Genomic DNA, 21,097 nt, shown 5'->3' with positions numbered 1-21,097 from the left:
ATATATATATATCCATCCACCCATCCATCTTCTTCCGCTTATCCGGGGCCGGGTCGCGGGGGCAGCAGTCTAAGCAGAGATGCCCAGACTTCCCTCTCCCTAGACACTTCCTCCAGCTCTTTCGGGGGGACACCGAGCTGTTCCCAGGCCAGCCGGGAGACATAGTCTCTCCAGCGTGTCCTAGGTCTTCCCCGGGGTCTCCTCCCAGTGGGACGCGCCCGGAACACCTTCGCGGGAAGGCGTCCAGGAGGCATCCGGAACAGATGCCCGAGCCACCTCAGCTGACCCCTCTCAATGTGAAGGAGCAGCGGCTCTACTCTGAGCTCCTCCCGAGTGACCGAGCTTCTCACCCTATCTCTAAGGGATCGCCCAGCCACCCTGCGGAGAAAGCTCATTTCAGCCGCCTGTATCCGGGATCTTTTCCTTTCGGTCATGACCCAAAGCTCATGACCATAGGTGAGAGTAGGAATGTAGATTGACCGGTAAATCGAGAGCTTCGCCTTGCGGCTCAGCTCTCACCACAACAGACCGGTACATCGACCGCATTACTGCAGAAGATGCACCGATCCGTCTGTCAATCTCCCGTTCCATCCTTCCCTCACTCGTGAACAAAACCCCAAGATACTTAAACTCCTCCACTTGAGGCAGGAACTCTCCACCAACCTGAAGTGGGTCTATTTAATATATATATTAAAAAAAAAACTTTTATTTTGGATGCGATTAATCATTGCCCAGCACTAGTGAAAATATATTTATTTACCCATTTATAATGTACAAACAGTACACAAGTTAATTTCTCTAGTGATCTAACGAGCTGTGGGCACTGAATGACTTGCCTGAGGTAAATGTAATGAAAATGAATGAACTTGTTACCAAGCTGTCTTTCTGAAGGTGAAAACTGGTTGAGTGATTACATGAGACATGAGATGTTTATCCATGTTTATTTCATGCTTTAACTAGTAGTATTGTGAGGCGTCTTTACACAGCGATCTGTAATGCCACAATAAATAGTTTCAAAACAGCATTTGTTAAGGATGTCCTGAGCCGATCTCATGGATCAGGATCAGGGCGATCAAGCAATTGTTTTATTTTTATTTTTCAAACTGATCTGTATCTGGTCTCCTCAGTCCGACATCCATTTTAGTGTGCACATATATTCCATATTTGATGCACACTTTCATAATGATTCACTCATTTTATCATTTGCTTACTTTGCCATCAGACAATCTGAGATTTCATAGTTATGACGCGTTACTACAGGTTGCATCTTCACATTTGACTGACAGACTGGCTTTCTGACACCGCAAGCTTCATGCTTTCTAACTATATCTCCACATTTTTCCCTTTATGTTTATGTGACAAAACAGATAGGCATAACTCTATTTTTATTTATTTTCATAAATCATGTTTTGTTTTTTTATTATTGTGCATTCCAATAATATCAGTCAAACTGCAGTTGTTTTTTTTTTATTAAGTAATAATAACTCAAACAAATACAGGTAACCTACAAAATTAAAATTCATTAAAAGTATGTATTTTCTTTAAGTTTTTTTTATAGCAAAAGCAGATAACTCCACATTTGTTTTTTAGGTTAAACAAAAATATATTTGTTTAATCTTTGTAATCATCTCAGTTGACAATGTAGACATCTGATAAATGTTGTTGTGATTACACGCAATACAGGGAGCTTTTCTCACCATTGTCACATGCTGCATTTGCAAAGTTCTGTGATTTGAACTTTTATTTTCCTTTTATGCCCTGAAGAAGATATCACGGTTTCATCAAAATTATCCATCCTCGATCACTTTTAGTCAGCTTTGACGAAACTCCTCTCAGCTAGCATGTCTTTTCAGAGTGAAAGCAGCCTTGTCCCCTGACCTGAATACAGCGCACTGATTCGCTAAAATGGACTTATCGGCTTCTGTTCACAAACAAGAAGGATGCTTGTCAGCTTCTGCTGTAAAACATGAACTTGCAATGCCTTGAAAGTGGACAGTACTGGCTTTTTTGACAAAACGTGTTTAGTACGGTGGCCGAGAGAGCTCAGCGCGCTGCAACTTCAGAAAACACATGCAAATAGAAAAAGCACCAGCAAGAAAACATCTTCATCAGTTTGACAGCAGTTGCTGCAAATGCTCACAACACAAACAAATAAAGAAGGCAGCGGCTATTTGTACTAATTGTAAATAGCGATAGAGGCTATTTACACTAAGTGCAAATAGCTAAGGATTTTATTTACACTAAGTGAAAATAGCAGTATTTTTCAACGATATGCTATTTACACTGTGCAAATAGCTATAGATTCTATCGCCACTATGTTAAAATAGCAATATTTTCTGCTATTTATACTACTTATTACAAATAGTGGCAATTATCTGCACCTCAGTATTGTAGTACATTATAAAACAGTACGCAATAATAACGTATTGAGTGTAAATTGAGTTTTAATTCAAATTATTAAATGGATGCCACCTTATTGGGACAATAAAGCCAACTTTAAAGTATTTCAACTTTTTGATTATTTTTTTCATTTTTATTGAAAATAAATGCTTTTCTAATGCGATATGAGATTTGAATAGGGAGAAAAAAAAGTTTGGCAAAAGGTAAATTCGAACTCAGGTCGTTCGCATCAAGAAGCACGCACCTTACCATCTACACCACTGAAAATTCTGTTGCATGAGCGTCTTTTTGCAGTGTTTACTATCCCAGTCACACGTTGGTGGGAGGCGTTAGTGTAAATAGCCTTTGCCAACAAGGCAGGCTATTTGCACTTAGTGTAAATAGACACTCCGAATAAGGCAACACACTGCACATGCTCACAATGCAAACAAATAAAGAAATGCGCTGCAAATGCTCACAACTAAATAAAGAATTTTATTTGCAGCGTATTTCTTTGTTTGGTTTTGCTGTGAGTATTTGCAGTGCGTTTCTTTATTTATAGGATTTAACAAAACTCTTCTCTCACACACACACACACGTTACATATATTTATAGTTTCACTCTATATTAAAAGTATTTGCAGCAGACTGTGTGATGTTTCACACTATTAATAGTACTCCAAAAACACATGTAAATCTTGAGTCTACTATAATATAATTAACTTTTTATGATTTATGTGTTGCTTTCGGCAACCTGTGATTAGCCATTAATGAAAAATATGCTTTTTTGCCTTAAGATCTACTAAATGCTGAAGCTAACCAGCCAAACAATGAGCACCTGCTGTAAGCAGCACAAGAGAGATACAAACGTCTCATGCTTTTTTAGCCAATCAGAAAATGTTCTTAGCGTGTCAGTTTTAAGGTTTGTTAACATGGTTTTTGTCAGAAGGCTTTTGATTAAAGGGACATTTTGATTGAAGTCTAGTGTAATAATAAAGTCTTGCCTTGGCATAGTGAGGTGGGATGTAATACATTTTTAGTCTTGTCACTTATTTTCTTGCTCATCAGCAAAGATTGTATTAGAAAGGCTCGCTGGCTTCGAAATGAGTCAGCGAATTTAGCCTTTTTACTTCCAGATATAGTCTAATTAAGATAAAAGCTTTACTGGCTCCACCGTCCTTTCTTCTTTCTTTCTTTTCTAAACCTGTAATGCCTACTTTCCTGTCTCGCCCCCCGAAGAAGAGGGCCAAGGGGGCAAGAGAGGAAACCTGGCACTAATTGGATGCCCCCCTGTAATCTCTGAGCCTAGAATAAGATCAAAGAGGCACCTGGTTTGTGTGACCTATACTCAGTGTTTTGGTTAAGAGAGTGGATGACTCATATTTTCTGCCTGAGTATGTTTGCAGGTGAAGCCAAAATCTTCTTGGAAATCGACTGATTGGCTTCTTGGATGTTGGTGATGATAGAAGTTATAGAAATTGGCTGGTCACCAGAGTACAATTCGATTACAGAGCGAAAGCACACCATTTTGCTAATTTCTGCTGGCCGATATGGGATCCGTTTTTGAATTCTGGAACAGTTGAACGCAGTTTCTTGGTTCTACTTTACTAATTTGTAATTTAGCTAATGCTTTTATCCAAATTGGCATACAGCACACTTATCCACAGATAATCAGTCTAAACAACTTGGAAAAAGTGCCTTCCCCAAAAATTAAGGTTCTTTAATGGTTTTTGTAGCACTTTAGGTAAGCGAATCACTGTATTTGGTCTTTTGAGTCTATACAGTACTGCATATGACTCTTTAGAGATGAAAATGTGATGATCAGTGCATCTCCAATGATCAGAGCTCTCCAGTGGCATCAGTCCAGGTGTTGTTTCACACATTTCATTTGGTGACCAGCCCATATCTTTAACCAGCAGTATTCTCTGCATACTCCATTTTGTTGTTTCTTGTCATCTTTGATCTGATCACTTGTCTCTTTGGTCCTCAGGTTATGGTCACGCGGCTCCAGGCACAGATGCTGGAAAGGCATTCTGCATGTTTTACGCAGTGCTTGGGATCCCTCTGACGCTGGTGATGTTCCAAAGCCTTGGCGAGAGAATGAACACCTTTGTGAAGTATATGCTGAAGCGCATCAAAAAGTGCTGTGGGATGCGCATCACGGAAGTCTCCATGGAGAACATGGTGACCGTGGGCTTCTTCTCCTGCATGGGAACACTCTGCATTGGCGCGGCAGCTTTCTCCCACTACGAGGACTGGAGTTTCTTTCAGTCCTATTACTATTGTTTCATAACGCTCACCACCATTGGGTTCGGGGACTTTGTAGCCCTGCAGAAGAACAAAGCTTTGCAGAGAAAGCCCCTCTATGTGGCGTTCAGCTTCATGTACATCCTAGTGGGGCTGACGGTCATCGGGGCCTTTCTCAACCTGGTGGTCCTTCGTTTCCTGACCATGAACAGTGAGGACGAGCGGCGGGACGCCGAGGAGAGGGCTTCCCTGGCGGGGAACCGCAGTAGCATGATCATCCACATTCAAGAGGACACGCTGCAGAGGAGTCGACGGAGACAAGAACAGCAGCAGCAACACTACAGAGCCGAGGTCACCGATCTCCAGTCTGTTTGCTCCTGCATGCGCTACCATTCGCACGAGTTCGGGAGCTCGGTCGGCCTCGGGTTGGGAATGGGAGGAGGAGGAAGCGGCGGTGGCACATTTCCGCACCAGAACTCGTTCGGCTCCCAGTTGTGCCCTCATCAGTACCATCACTACCACTCGACGGTGTCCTACCACATAGAGGAGATCTCGCCAAGCACGCTGAAAAACAGCTTCCTTCCCTCCCCTATCAGCTCCGTCTCGCCCGGGCTGCACAGCTTCACGGAAAACCTCCGGCTGATGAGACGACGCAAGTCCATCTGAGGACCGACGGCAACCGCTGAACACACATATCCAATGCTGTTGCTCTACCAAACCTCATTCCTGCACTTTTTCATAATTTTTTGGCTGACGTCGGACCAGCAGGACATTTGATCGCTCTGTGAATATATTGGAACTTCGTAAAAAAGCATGAGGCATGGATATCTATTTTTGCAGAACATCGCCTGGGCCTTCTTCGCCCAGCACCCAGGTGGATTTGAATATATTACTACCATCCGGATATCTTGTCAGATGACGCACACTTGCATTTTGAATAATACAGAAGGAGATATATATATATAATTTTTAAGGGATGTTTGAAAATGTGCATTTTATCAAACAGTGAGCAACCTCTGGTTCTTTCTTGAGATTCAAGTGCCACACCACCGAAGGAGAAATAACGATAAAACTGATTTGAAAAGGACTACACAGTATCAGGTATTGTTTTCTATAAGGAATTCTATTTAAGAAAAACAAGACATTGATTCACATCATGCCAAAATATTGTTGCCAGCCATAGCATGTGCATTAGTTTCGTTATCGTTTATAGCGTCATCGTTTCCTTTAGCCTTTTTGTTTTCCGTTTCTGTTCTTTTAATTTCGATCTAAGGTTTTCTGTAAATTATACATGTATGTAGAGACTTTCCAAGTGCGTTATATTTAGAGGTGACAGATGAGAGACAGCAAAAGTCGGTTGTGTGAGGAAAATAATTGCATGTGCTTTGTGCAAACTGGTATGCGTATACTGTCATGAGGTGAAGCGATAGCACTGGATCCAATAATAAAAGCAAATAATCCTTTAAAAAGTATTTTTTGAAATGAAAGTCAAACTAAACTTCCAATAAAACAGGGCCTCACAAATGGGAACGTAACGGCATTGCGGATGATTGTTATTTGTCATTATTTATATAAACAACAGCACGACTATTATTCCATTGTGAACAATCAATGTATAATGTATGCTAAACCTAGCAATGATTGCTTTTCTCTCAATCATAACCATGGCATTTATTTGAATGAGACTTATTTAAATGCATCAATAAAGACAGTTATTTATGTATTTTACACTTTGATGATGTCTTCAGAGGATGCGATGGTACCTCATAGGCCTAAAACTGCTCTGATGTTGATTGAAAAACATAGTGCACCTCTTTTAGGAATGGTCTGGATGTAATCAACAGTTCTCATTCTCTGCTTGCGGTAGGGAGTGTTTTAGTTCACTAACCAAATTGCATCTCTGATATAACAGTAATCATGTCACTTTTCGGTTTTAAACAAAATGTTTTAAATTATTTTACTAGGTCTTACTGTATTCTGGATATAATATCTGAGTATCTGTGTTACAGTTAGGATCGGCCAATAAACCAGAGTTGGAGTCAAGACCATACCCTACAAGACACAGACCAAGACTTGACACTTTAAGGCCCAGAACCACACCAATACCTGTCCAAGTATGAGTTAATCCATTGCAATGAATTAAAATAGAAAAGATGCTGGATTTATTGCAGCGTTCACATTGTGCAGTGGCTAAATAGCCGTTCAAAGCCATAGACATTTCACTAATGTTCTGTTATCATGAAGATACCTTGTTGAATTTGGCTATCATCTTTGGTACATTAGTTGACTCTTTTGATGAAATCTGGACCTAGATGGAGCAATGCACCATTTGTGTGGTCTTGACGGGTCTTCAAGACTCCAACTCTGACAATAACTAACCAATAAAATAACATTGCAAATAACAGCTAAGGGATTTTTTTAATGGATATAGAAGGCTGTATCGATTGCCTTTTTTGGGGGGGTTTTCCTTGATAGGATTTGACGGCCATTTCATTCCACCAGTTTTAATTGAGAGTTGGTCTCTAATTTCATTTCTGTTGACCTAATAAATCAGAAGCAGTCAGAGCGGTGAGGTTTTCATCTAAAATCCAAGATTCTTAGGCAGACGACCAATAATAAATTAGATGAAATGTGACACAAAAAGCATAAATCAGATATTAAAAACTTAGCCAAAGTTTTAGGTGGTTTGAACTAGACCCTTTCTGATGTTTTCTTGAAAAATAAATCTTAAATAATTGTCTTGATGTGGATCACTGAGGTAAGCAAAGCCCAAATTGCCCACTAAAGTAATTCGGTTTCAAACAAGACTAATTAATGAGAGATATTCCCGAGGGACTCCGGCAGTCTTTTAGTGAATTTCCGAGTCTGCCAGCGGGAAGCGGTTTCAGGCTCAAACAGCTCACCCTTCTAATACCAATCAGCTTGACGTCTGACATTGTGGATTTCACAGCATATGTTGCAGCACTCATGCAAATTTATGTAAATCGCTACCATTTTATAATATTGTACAGTGCATATATTGTAAGTAGTTATATCCTTGACAAATTACAAAGGCATATTTTAAACTCAGATGCATTCCCATTTTTACAGCATTCAGCATACTGTATGTGCCTTGAAGGGGTATCTTTCAAATGTGGAGTTTGTATTTCATTAAGGCACATACTTAAATTCATATTCAGATATAGAAGCAAACAAATTAAAATACTTCATTGTCAAAGCAAAAGCTCCCCATGTAATCACATGGAAAACATTGCATCAAATAAAACCAAAGCAACTAATCCTCACGAATGCTGTCGCCGCCCAAACAATGTGTAAACACTGTCTGAAATATGTTAATTGTTTCACTAGCACAACAAAAAAGCTTTATTTTCCACTTTTTGTTGGTTGTCACATTAACCTATGTATGTACATGATGGTTCCTGGGGTCAGGACAGAATAACATGTATTTTACATCAATAAACTGTACTTGCATTATATATGTAATAGCCTGTTGATAATTACTCAGACAGAAGAGCTTGTATGTATGGGTTAGATGAAATGTAATAACTTTATGATTGGCAACGGATCCACTGCTGTGGAGGGACACTGACATAAATCGAATATCCAAATCAGTCCACTTTACTTAATTTATATTAAAATGCAAATTATTATTATTACTTTTATTATTATTATGGGGCAACCAGATTTAAAGAAATAGTTGAACTCAAAAACTGACAATTTACTGAAAACGTATTAGTTTATTTCTTCATAGGAATAGATTTGGAGAAATTTAGTATTGCATCACTTGGTTACCAATAGATCCACTGGAGTGAATGGGTACCATCAGAATGAGAGTCCAAATAAGATAAGCACATCACAATAATCCACAAGTAATCCACACCACTCCAGACCATCAATTAACATCTTGTGACGTGAAAATCTGCATGTTTGTAAAAAATAATTCCATCAAGATGTTTTATAACTTTAAACCATCACTTCTGGCCAAAATACAGGCCCACAATCCACAATAACGCTTCCTAAAGTAAAAAAAAATCCAATCCCTATTGTCCTCTCACAACAAAATCCTCCAACATATTTATTTAGAACTGTTTTGGACTGCTTTCTCTCATAAATGTTGCTTGATCTGTGCATATTTCTCTCCTGATTCTGACAAGATGAGTTTTTCTCTGGAGGAAGCGAAAATAAAATGGAAGCTACGGTGGTCTTAATAATGAATTTATTTAAAAAAATGAAGCTTTACACTTCACAACATGTTATTTGATGGATTGGGGTGGATTTGTGGATTACTTGTGGATTGTGATGTTTTTTTTTTTCAGTTGTTTGGACTCTCATTCTGACGGCACCCATTCACTGCAAAGGATCCATCGGTGAGCAAATGATCTAATGCTAAATTTCTCCAAATCTGATTTGATGAAGAAACAAACTCAACTGTATGTTGATGGCCTGAGGGTGAGTACATCATCAGCAAATGTTCACTGTTAGGTGAACTATTCCTTTAATATTAATATGATATCGTCACTTGAGACATCCACAGTGTGACAACTAGCCTAGGCCTTCCCTAATAATTTAATTGTCTATTGCAGTTTTGCATTTTTATGTTTATTTCATCTATCAGCAGTAAAACACAGTTGTTTTGACCATCTCTTTTTCATTTATTTACTCTCAGCTACTATATTTTTCTCTTAATGTTACAGGAATATTGCACTATTAACTTTGTCTGTCCACCCACAGCAGTGTGACTCACGCTGCCGTACAAATATGATTATTCACAATAATTACCACATGTTGCTCTTTATTCATTTCTACAATAATCTCTTTCTACAATAGAGTGCATTATCAAGGGATCTTTTATGATCCCACTGCATCAAATATTCTGTGTGACCCTGTCCGACTAAAGAAGGAGATCCGTTATGACACGGATTCAAACTCCGGACTATCCGAACAACATACTGTTTATTGTTTTTGCTTTTATTGCAATGAGCATTTCAATTTGTTTGTTTGTCTTATTTATTGTGTGTGCATGACACCGTGTGGGCGGCTGACCTCTTCACATGACTGGGGTGAATTAAAAATTTGAATTAAAAAATGTCAACTTCCCTCTTTCACTTACGGAGTGCACTCTGATTCTGTATCAAATGACAATTTGCATAAACATGCATTAGTTTTATTTGTGATGGCAAAGTATATGCACACTTGTTTTATGCACTGAAAAAGTGTTATTTTAATGTAATTTAAAAATATATATATTTAAGCAGTTTTTTATTTCTGTATTTTCCATTGTAATTTTACAGGTTTAATTTAAAATTAAAATTAAAAGGTTTAATGTATATACAGTTTATTATTTTTTATTACAGTTTTAGTTTGTTGTTTGGTACATCAAGTAAAAATGTTGCTTTGGCAGCTGAAATAAGTTCAAGGGTTTTTTTATTTCAAGGTTTTGTTTTTTTCATTTAACTATATATTTTTACATTTCAGCAAGTTTGTATAAATATAGGTTCATCAGTGTGTTTTTTTTTTAGTATCACTGAGATTCTAGTATAGTTTATATATATATATATATATATATATATATATATATATATATATATATATATATATATATATATACACACAGAGCATGCATTCTCTCTGGGCCAAAAATGAGTCTGGTTTCTCAGTGCATGATGGGAGGTGAGAGGTGCTGCTATAATAGGTGGTAAATCAAAGCACTATCACACCACACAATTCCTCCCACCTTATCTCTCACATCAGGATCTATCCAGCAGCTGTCGAGAGCCATGTACGAGTCCTTTGTTCTTTCCTATTGACGAATTCCTCATGCCATTTAAACTTTAACTATGGCAAATAAATCAAATGCTGCAACGTTTATTGCTGTATACAGTCGTTCTGCTTTGTTTATGTACTCTACAAATGGAGGATCTCAGAGTAAACAGAAGTTCTCATAATGTGATCAACTGATCAAAACAGCGAATCTAAAGATCACACAACTTTGCATAAAATCAAGCAATGACATAAAAGATAATTTTCCACTTTTGATAATTATATGTTTTTGCTAATATATTATGTTTTATCTTGGATTATATATATATGTAGAGTTTATTTGCAAAAACATTTAAGTCGTAAGTAAGTAAGTCGTGACGTATTGTCAAGTATGGTGACCCATACTCGAAATTGGTGCTCTGCGTTTAACCCATCCAAGTGCACACACACAGCAGTGAGTAGTGAACAAATGCACACACACACACACACACACCGTGAACACACACCCGGAGCAGTGGGCAGCCATGCTGCGGCGCCCGGGGAGCAGTTGGGGGTTCGGTGCCTTGCTCAAGGGCACCTCAGTCGTGGTATTGAGGGTGGAGAGAGCGCTGGACATTCACTCCCCCCACCTACAATCCCTGCCGGCCGGGGACTCGAACCCGCAACCTTTCGATTACGAGTCCGACTCTCTTAAATTTTTCACTCTTTGTTATATTGCAGCCATTTGCTAAAATCATTTGTTCATTTTTTTTTCCTCATTATTGTACACACAGCACCCCATATTGACAGAAAAACACAGAATTGTTGACATTTTTGGAGATTTATTAAAAAAGAAAAACTGAAATATTCCAAGGATGAAATATCCTCACCAAGGCTCTTCTCCCCCGATAGCTCAGTTTGGCCGGACGGCCAGCTCTAAGAAGGGTTCTGGTCGTCCCAAACGTCATCCATTTAAGGATTATGGATGCCACTGTGCTCTTAGGAACCTTAAGTACAGCAGAAATTTTTTTGTAACCTTGGCCAGATCTGTGCCTTGCCACAATTCTGTCTCTGAGCTCTTCAGGCAGTTCCTTTGACCTCATGATTCTCATTTGCTCTGACATGCACTGTGAGCTGTAAGGACTTATATAGACAGATGTGTGGCTTTCCTAATCAAGTCCAGTCAGTATAATCAAACACAGCTGGACTCAAATGAAGGTGTAGAACCATCTCAAGGATGATCCGAAGAAATGGACAGCACCTGAGTTAAATATATGAGTGTCACAGCAAAGGGTCTGAATACTTAGGACCATGTGATATTTCAGTTTTTCTTTTTTAATAAATCTTCAAAAATGTCAACAATTCTGTGTTTTTCTGTCAATATGGGGTGCTGTGTACATTAATGAAGAAAAAAAAAGATAAAAAAAAAAAAAGAACTTAAATGATTTTAGCAAATGGCTGCAATATAACAAAGAGTGAAAATTTTAAGGGGGTCTGAATACTTTCCATACCCACTGTATATATATATATATACATATATATATATATATATATATATATATATATATACATATATATATATATACATATATATATATACATATATATATATATATATATATATACATATATATATATATATATATATATATATATATATATACAGTATACAGTACACCCCTCACATTTTTGTAAATATTTTATTATATCGTTTCATGTGACAACACTGAAGAAATGACACTTTGCTACCATGTAAAGTAGTGAGTGTACAGCTTGTATAACAGTGTAAAATTGCTGTCCCGTCAAAATAACTCAACACACAGCCATTAATGTCTAAACCACTGGCCACAAAAGTGAGTACACCCCTAAGTGAAAATGTCCAAATTGGGCCCAATTAGCCATTTTCTCTCCCCAGTGTCATGTGACTCGTTAGTGTTACAAGGTCTCAGGTGTGAATGGGGAGCAGATGTGTTAAATTTGGTGTTATCGCTCTCACTCTCTCATACTGGTCACTGGAAGTTCATCATGGCACCTCATGGCAAAGAACTCTCTGAGGATCTGAAAAAAAGAATTGTTGCTTTACATAAAGATGGCGTAGGCTATGAGAAGATTACCAAGACCCTGAAACGGAGCTGCAGCACAGTGACCAAGACCATACAGCGGTTTAACAGGACAGGTTCCACTCAGAACAGGCCTCGCCATGGTCAACACAAGTTGAGTGCACATGCTCAGCGTCATATCCAGAGGTTGTGCTTGGGAAATAGACGTATGAGTGCTGCCAGCATTGCTGCAGAGGTTGAAGGGGTGGGGGGTCAGCCTGTCAGTGCTCAGACCATACGCCGCATACTGCATCAAATTGGTCTGCATGGCTGTCGTCCCAGAAGGAAGCCTCTTCTAAAGATGATGCACAAGAAAGCCCGCAAACAGTTTGCTGAAGACAAGCAGACTAAGGACATGGATTACTAGAACCATGTCCTGTGGTCTGATGAGACCAAGATAAACTTATTTGGTTCAGATGGTGTCAAGCGTGTGTGGCGGTAACCAGGTGAGGAGTACAAAGACAAGTGTGTCTTGCCTACAGTCAAGCATGGTGGTTGGAGTGTCATGGTCTGGGGCTGCATGAGTGCTGCCGGCACTGGAGAGCTACAGTTCATTGAGGGAACCATGAATGCCAACATGTACTGTGACATACTGAAGCAGAGACTGGGCCGCAGGGCAGTATTCCAACATGATAACGACCCCAAACACACCTCCAAGACGACCACTGCCTTGCTAAAGAAGCTGAGGGTAAAGGTGCCTGTCTCCAGACCTAAACCCTATTGAGCATATTTGAGGCATCCTCAAATGGAAGGTGGAGGAGTGCAAGGTCTCTAACATCCACCAGCTCCGTGATGTTGTCATGGGGGAGTGGAAGAGGACACCAGTGGCAACCTGTGAAGCTCTGGTGAACTCCATGCCCAAGAGGGTTAAGGCAGTGCTGGAAAATAATGGTGGCCACACAAAATATTGACACTTTGGGCCCAATTTGGACATTTTCACTTAGGGGTGTACTCCCTTTTGTGGCCAGCGGTTTAGACATTAATGGCTGTGTGTTGAGTTATTTTGAGGGGACAGTAAATTTACACTGTTATACGAACTGTACACTCACTACTTTACATTGTAGCAAAGTGTCGTTTCTTCAGTGTTGTCACATGAAAAGATATAATAAAATATTTACAAAAATGTGAGGGGTTTAGTCACTTCTGTGAGATATTGTGTGTGTGTGTATATATATATATATATATATATATATATATATATATTAATGTGGTTAGCTAGACATGTTGGTTAGGATGGTCCTTTCTGTTGTTTTAAATTGGGAGACCAGCTAGACCAGATCTTAACCAGGCTGAAACCAAATAAAATTAGCAAAACCTAGGCTATTAAAATAAACAAATAAAAAAATTATCAGCAGGTTTATATCTTTATAATGACTAATTCACACTTTAATTTCACCCTTGAAATTGTTAACCCTTGGTCATTTAACCCTAGGTTAAGAAATTTCTCAGATTATACAGTTCATATTTTACCCTGATTTATGAATTCGGACTGTACTGGCAGCAAAACTTGAGGTTATCGTCATAACTCTTAAGAAAGCTTCATAATCTGTAATTAAAAACGCTAAAGCTATCATTAACGGTAGGCCTATTCTTAATGCTAAAACACTTTCAATATTTTAAATGTGAAACAACATTTTATTTAACATTTTAACCCAGGTACAAAGCTGCTTAATTCTGCATAACTCTCAAAATCAAATGTAGGATAGTCCTACCTGTATCTCTGACTTCCGAGCATAAAGATTTTCTATTAGGCTATTTGACGATCAGAAGATGACATACAGTACAAAGAAACATGCTAACATTTGCATGTAGGTGTTCGTTTGTCGTCACAGACGTCTTCTTGAAACCAGATTGCAGGATAAATGCAATTCTAGAACGTCTGCAGGTGTACAATTATCAGCAAAGGAGGCAATTTATAAACCTGTTTCTTATCACAAATGAACCTTGACACATTGATGCATTTTATTTGCTCAAAAGTGAATGTTTATCATTAACACTGTATATCACCCTGCTAAAACAAATAACCTGCCAAAGGTACTTTAATAAATAATCTGTGAAAAAAGAGGGGAAACATGGTTGCCTAAATTACATTTGCACAGAATCTGCTTGTTCAGAGACTTTTTATACATATAAAAACTTATTGCAAATATGTGACCCTGGACCACAAAACCGGTCTTAAGTCGCTGGGGTATATTTGTAGCAATAGCCAAAAATACATTGTATGGGTCAAAATTACCAATTTTTCTTTTATGCCAAAAATCATTAGGATGATCATGTTCCATAAATATATTTTGTAAATTTCCTGCTGTAAATATATCCAAACTTAATTTTTGATTAGAAATATGCCTTGCTATGAACTTCATTTGGACAACTTTAAAGGCGGTTTTCTCAATATTTTGATTTTATTCCACCCTCAGATTCCATATTTTTAAATAGTTGTGTATCGGCCAAATGCTGTCCTATCCTGACAAACATGGAAAGCTAATTTATTCAGCTTTCAGAGGATGTATACATCTCAATAAAAAAAAAATGACCCTTATGAATTGTTTTGTGGTCCAGAATCACATATATAAAGAGTAAGGCCTATTCACACCAAGGATAAAAAAAACGAATGATGAAGGTATTATTTTAAAAAAACATTCTGAATTTAAAAGAATAATCTACAGAACAATTCAGATGGAAAAGATAACGCCACAGAGGAACAATATCGTTTAATCACTTTTGCAACATTATTTTCGACATGGTCCTCACTGCAGAACACAAGATCCAGGGGGGCGTGGTTGGCTCTAGATCCAACTCCTCCCACCTTGCATATACCTAAACCTACCAGTCTCCAACCCCTGATCCCTAAACCCACCCATACCCACCCCTAAACCTACCAATCTCCACCCCTAAACCTACCATCTCCACCCCCTAGATGTGGATCCAACCCCGCCCCCTGGATCTTTGTTCTGCAGTGAGGGGCTACTGATATTTACCAGACCATGAAGGATAAAAACATTGACAGCCAATCAGAATCCATTCTGCTTTAAACGAACGCAAGTTTTTAAACATTATCGTGCATTCCTGTGGTGGATGCTAATGTAATTATCGTTCTTGGTGTGAACGGGCCTTAAATCTATACAGTAGGCTGTGCAACGAGGAAAGATAGTTAGTGTGGATCTACTGTAGTGCGATTTAAGTGAGCGCAAACCTGGCTTATACACAGTAGAGCTAACAGAGGCAACATCTTTTCAACTTCTCAATGTGTGAAAACTAAATGAAGAATAGTGAAGGCGCAAGACTTTCAGAGAGAGAGAGAAGGAGCTGAATGTGCCTGTGAATTTCACCGCAAGCTTATTTGTGGAAACCACACATCTTGAGTGGAAAAATATGAATCTGTCATTTTCTGCCAATAAAAAGTGTTTGCCTGTTTTGCGCTGCAACTTAGTGAGTGAGAACAGACTGTGTTTGTTCCAGACAGGGAGATACTACATCTGTGGCAGTAAGTATGAGCTCTAAGTTTTTATTAGCACATGTATATTTCATCATGCATATTTCAGAGCAGAAAACTTTAATAAAAAAGATAGATCTGGGTGACCATATGTCCTCTTTTCTCCAGGGCAACACCAAGTTTTAGCATAGTTTGCCTACTGACATGCTCTCTACTGTATGTATGCATTATTTGCGTTGTTTTGACCAATTTTCTTGCACACCACGATTGGTTGATTACGAACAATGCCTGCATGCTATTGGTCAAACTACTTTTCAGTTATACCTTCAGCAAGCATGAAAACAACAGGAGAACAAAGCCAAAACCCCAATATTTTAGCCCACAAAATGTCCTGGGAAAAGAGGATGTATGGTCACCCTAGATGCACATCAACTTCAATGCCCCATGTTTTTTTTTTAATGTTTTTTTTCTATTAATTTGTGGAATCATTGCTAAATAGCAGTAGGTATATTATTAATTACAAATTAATGTTTTTTTTTTTTCTTTTCATTTTTGAATTGCTGCTGTTTCCGTTTTTGAAAGCAAAAAGCATCTTAAAGTACGGTGGCTGAGAGAGCTCAACGCGCTGCAACTTCAGAAAACACATGCAAATAGAAAAATCACCAGCAAATCAAGAAAACATCTTCATCAGTTTGACAGCAGGTGGTGCAAATGCTCACAACACAACCAAATCAATTTTATTTGCAGTTTGTTTGGCTGTGTTCTGAGCATTTGCAGCGTGTGCGTTGTAAAATTGAGGAAATTGTTTTCTTAATTTGCAGGTGTTTTTTCTATTTGCAGTGCTTTGAGCTCTCTCGGCCACCGTATTAAAGCCATTTTTTACACTTCGTTATCAGGGTTAGGCTAGTAAACTAAAACTCTCTCTCTCTCTCTCTCTCTCTCTCTCTCTATATATATATATATAAATAAACTTAGTTAATTAAAATAAAATATGCACTAAACATATTTCCGTTAGTTACCAAGGCAATAGTTCTTATTTCTCTCTTAGAGAGAGACATTGTTAAAAACAAAACTAATAAAACTGACAAAAACAACAAATTACAAAAATGTTTTACTCAAAATGAAAAAGCAAACATATGCACAATCTTATCAAAAACTGTAACAGAATCTCAAGACTAAAATAACACTGTGAGTTAGTCACCGTAATGCCACTTGTGACTTATTGCTTTACTCTACAAAGCACATGTTTTGCATTCCTTTTTGTAAAACAGTAGTTTGAAAAAAAGTGATTTATAAGATTAGCAAGTTATTACATATAAACAGGATATTTGATCTCACTGCACAGGAATATCATAAGATTTTTTTTTAAATGGGATTACAATCTTAACATTCCTTACATTTCAGTCTGGTGTTTTAATATGTTTACAGACAACCCATGTGCAAATTCATCAGTCAACACCATTGCTGAGCATTTTTCCATTAAAACTGCAGCGTATCAAAGACAGTCTCAAAAAGCCCTTTTCTGTCACAAACATGTAACCTTTTCTCCTCAGAATTGTTGGAAAGAAAATAGTCCAAACTGTGAGATATAAACTCAGAATTGAGAGGGGGAAAAGTAAGAATTGTGATATAAAAAGTCACAATTACTTGATTTATTTTTTAATCATGTGGCAGAAACTAGCTTCCATAGGCTAGGTGATGTCAGAGGGAAAAGTAATTTTTTTTTTTTTCTTTTTTTTTTACTTTAATTACATGAATGAGGAATCATTCACAATAAGGCCTTATGAAAGTTATGTGAACTTATGAAAGTAAATAGAGTGCATTTTGAACTTACTGTAGGCCTATGTTGATTTATCTTCATGGCACAGTATGTTTTTCTACAGAGCTGATTTCTTATGCTAATCACAGTGCTGTCATTGGTAACACAGTACATTAGCTAATGCGCTAGCAAATAGATATTCTTTTCACTCTTTTTTCCGGTTCCCTGTAAGGTTGCAGTTCAGCAGCCTCTATGACATCAGCGTCCCCAGTGTTTCGTGGGTCTACAGCTGGATGCCGGCCTTTATCGAGTAGGTGGAAGCGAATGTTCCACGGCCCTATTCATCTCCCGCGGCTCCTTGCTAATTAAGCTGTCAGGCTGCTGTTTGAGGCCGGGGGAGAGCGACAGCATAAGAGCAGTGGTGGAGGGAGGCTGGATCTCTGCCGCTGGATCCAGTCTGTAATTTAAACGCAGCTCAAAAGAGCTTCAGCAACAAGCCAAGCCACCCGAGGAGTGGAGCTAACCTCTCTCTTTATATATCACTGATATGAACGGCCTGTCTAATATGCAGGTGCTGAGAGAGAGATATTAGGCAAGATTATGTACACATGCATGTGTTGCATAATGCATATGCACATAAAGTGAGAGCCGGAAGTCAGAGATCAAACTGAAAAGCTGTGATTTAAAAAGAAAAAAATGTGGAAAGTTTTAAGTAAAAAAAAAAAAAAAAAAAAAAAAAATAAAAAAATATATATATATATATATATATATATATATATATATATACATACATAGAGTCACAGCAAAAATTATCAGCACCCTTGGTAAATATGATCAAAGAAGGCTGTGAAAATTTATCTGCATCTTTAATCCTTTTGATCTTTTATTTAAAAAATTCACAAAAATCTAACCTTTCATTGGATAATAAGAATTTAAAATGGGGGGAAATATCATTATGAAATAAATGTTTTTCTCCAATATACATTGGCCACAATTAACGGCACCCTTTTATTCAATACTTTTTGAAACCTCCATTTGCCAGTTTAACAGCTCTAAATTTTCTCATATAATGCCTGATGAGGTTAGGGAACACCTGACAAGAGATCAGAGACCATTCCTTCATCCAGAATCACTCCAGACCCTTTAGATTCACAGCTCCATGACGGTGCTTCTTCTCTTCAGTTCACCTCACTCATTTTCTACAGGGTTCAGGTCAGAGGACTGGAATGGCCATAGCAGAAGCTTGGTTTTGTGCTCAGTGACCCATTTTTGTGCTGTTTTTGAAGTTTGTGCTTGGATTATTGTACGGTTGTACAATTGTACAATTATTTTTAAGGTTTTCTGACCCCGAGACTCAACTATTTTCTGCAATTCTCCAGCTGTGGTCCTTGGAGAGTCTTTAGCCACTCAAACTCTCCTTCTCACCATGCATATAGGACGATATAGACACACGTCCTCTTCCAGGCAGTTTCGTAACATAAAATGTTGATTGGAAATTCTTAATTATTGCCCTGGTGGTGGAAATGGGAATTTCCACTGCTCTAGCTCTTTTCTTAAAGCCACTTCACTAATTTGAGAAGCTCAATTATCTTTTTCTGCACATCAGCAAATATATTCTTTGTTTTTTTCTCATTGTGATGGATGATTAAGGGAATTTGGGCTTTGTTTTGCCTCCTATTTATATTTCTGTGAAATAGGAAGCCATAGCTGGATAATTTCATGTTCATAACCACCCTGGAGCGCTCAAAATTGTGAATATGAATGGGAATATACTTCAGAGATATTTTACTCATAAGAATTTCTAGGGGTGCCAATAATTGCGTTCAACGTGTATTTGGAAAAAAAACATTTATTTCATAATGATATTTCCCCCTATTTTAAATTCTTATTATCCAATGAAAGGTTCGATTTTTGTGATTTTTTTTTCATAAAAGATCAAAAGGATTAACAATGCAGATTAATTTTCACAGCCTTCTTTGATCATATTTACCAAGGGTTCCGATATTTTTGCCCATGACTAAATTTTAATAAAGAGTAATGAAAAATTTAACTAATGCACTTCTGGGACAAAATTAATCCACCTTCATCAAAAAAGGACTTGGGACTTCTTGCCAAGAGTACAGGCTGTTCTTTCATTTTATAGAATATTCTTTTGCACCAGCTTGCCATTATATCAAATAAATTATATTTGCATAAAACAACATTCAAATGTGCTGTAGTGAAACCCAGAAGATTGAATCTATGAAAAAACAAACCACATTGATGTTTGGTCAGTCATTCATATCTGAGTTTATGATTTTCTCTCCTAACAAAATCAATGTGCTAAACTATTTATGCGGGGTGGATTAAAGTAATAATTTACCCCAAAACAAATATGCTGTCATTATTTGTTCACTCTTATGTTTGTAGTGCTGGATTGAAGCAGGTGAAAGTACTGTGGAACAGTGGGCCTCTAATTCCCTCAAATAAATGGTGGTCAGTGACCCCTCCATGGGATACTGTGAATAAATGTGAGCACTTTTGTCCATCGTGGTTCTGTCTGGAGAACCACAGAGCCAACCGTCACAAACCTGGTGAGATTCTCATCTTTGCTGTAATAACCTCTTTTTCTCTTTGCACTACAGGTGTTTGACATTTCAGGAGAAACAACTTCAGGCCGAGACAAGTACAATAAACTCCACCAGGCATCTGACAAGAAAATCTTATTTTTCTCTATTAGGATATCTTGAGAAAGCTGCAAGAACAACTCGGAGACACAAAATTGTACGTGTTGCACCTGGTGATAAAAGAAAATGGGATAAACTGTAACAAATTGTCACATTTTTAGGTATGGAATGACAGCTTGGAATTATACTAAACATTCACATTTTTTGTCTTCTTATCTCAGATCAAGCTCATTTTTCACCTGGTGGATGACAAAACAGGTGAAAATCTTCATATACTTGGGCCAGTAAGGAACAATTTTGCTGCACCCTAGCAACCACAACTGATAGCCTTAGCAACACTCTAACAATCATCCAGATCACCTTAGTGGCCACTTTCAGACACCCTGAACATGCTAGTAACCTCTTAGCAACACCCTGGCAGCTACCCAGAACACCTTAGCAACACCCTAGCAACTACTAAACAGCACCCATGTAGTGACACCATTGCAACAACCCAGAACCACCAAGAACACCTTAGCAACAACTCTGAGCAACACCCTGGTAACCACCTAAGAATACCATAGCAACTACTGAACAGCACTCTGACAATCAATTAGCAACGCCCTTGCATCCAACCAAAACACCTAGGCAACACCCTGCGAAATACTCAGAACACTTTAGCAACACCCTGGCAACCACATAGCAACGACCTAACAACCACTGAGCCACACTCATTTTAAAGATTTTTAAATTAGCAAAATGTAAATATTGACATTTGATGTGGTGTTCACCTGTGC

The 21,097-nt window shown here is 38.1% G+C and overlaps 1 protein-coding gene across 1 annotated transcript in view; it reads left to right on the top strand.

Moving 5' to 3' along the window:
* LOC306846888 (potassium channel subfamily K member 9-like) overlaps window positions 1-5,291 on the top strand; it is a gene marked incomplete at both ends in the record, with an annotated part of 62,700 nt that extends 57,409 nt beyond the window's left edge. Inside the window, one exon of the mRNA XM_079380576.1 lies at window positions 4,369-5,291. Within this exon, the coding sequence (XP_079236702.1) occupies window positions 4,369-5,291 (923 nt within the window). The remainder of the gene's footprint in view (window positions 1-4,368) is intronic.
* Between the last annotated feature and the right edge of the window lie 15,806 nt (window positions 5,292-21,097).

The sequence above is a fragment of the Barbus barbus genome (assembly GCF_936440315.1).
Source record: "Barbus barbus genome assembly, chromosome: 27".
Lineage (NCBI taxonomy): Eukaryota > Metazoa > Chordata > Actinopteri > Cypriniformes > Cyprinidae > Barbus > Barbus barbus.
Note: the sequence above shows the minus strand (reverse complement) of the source record. Positions and strands in the feature narration are given on the sequence as shown.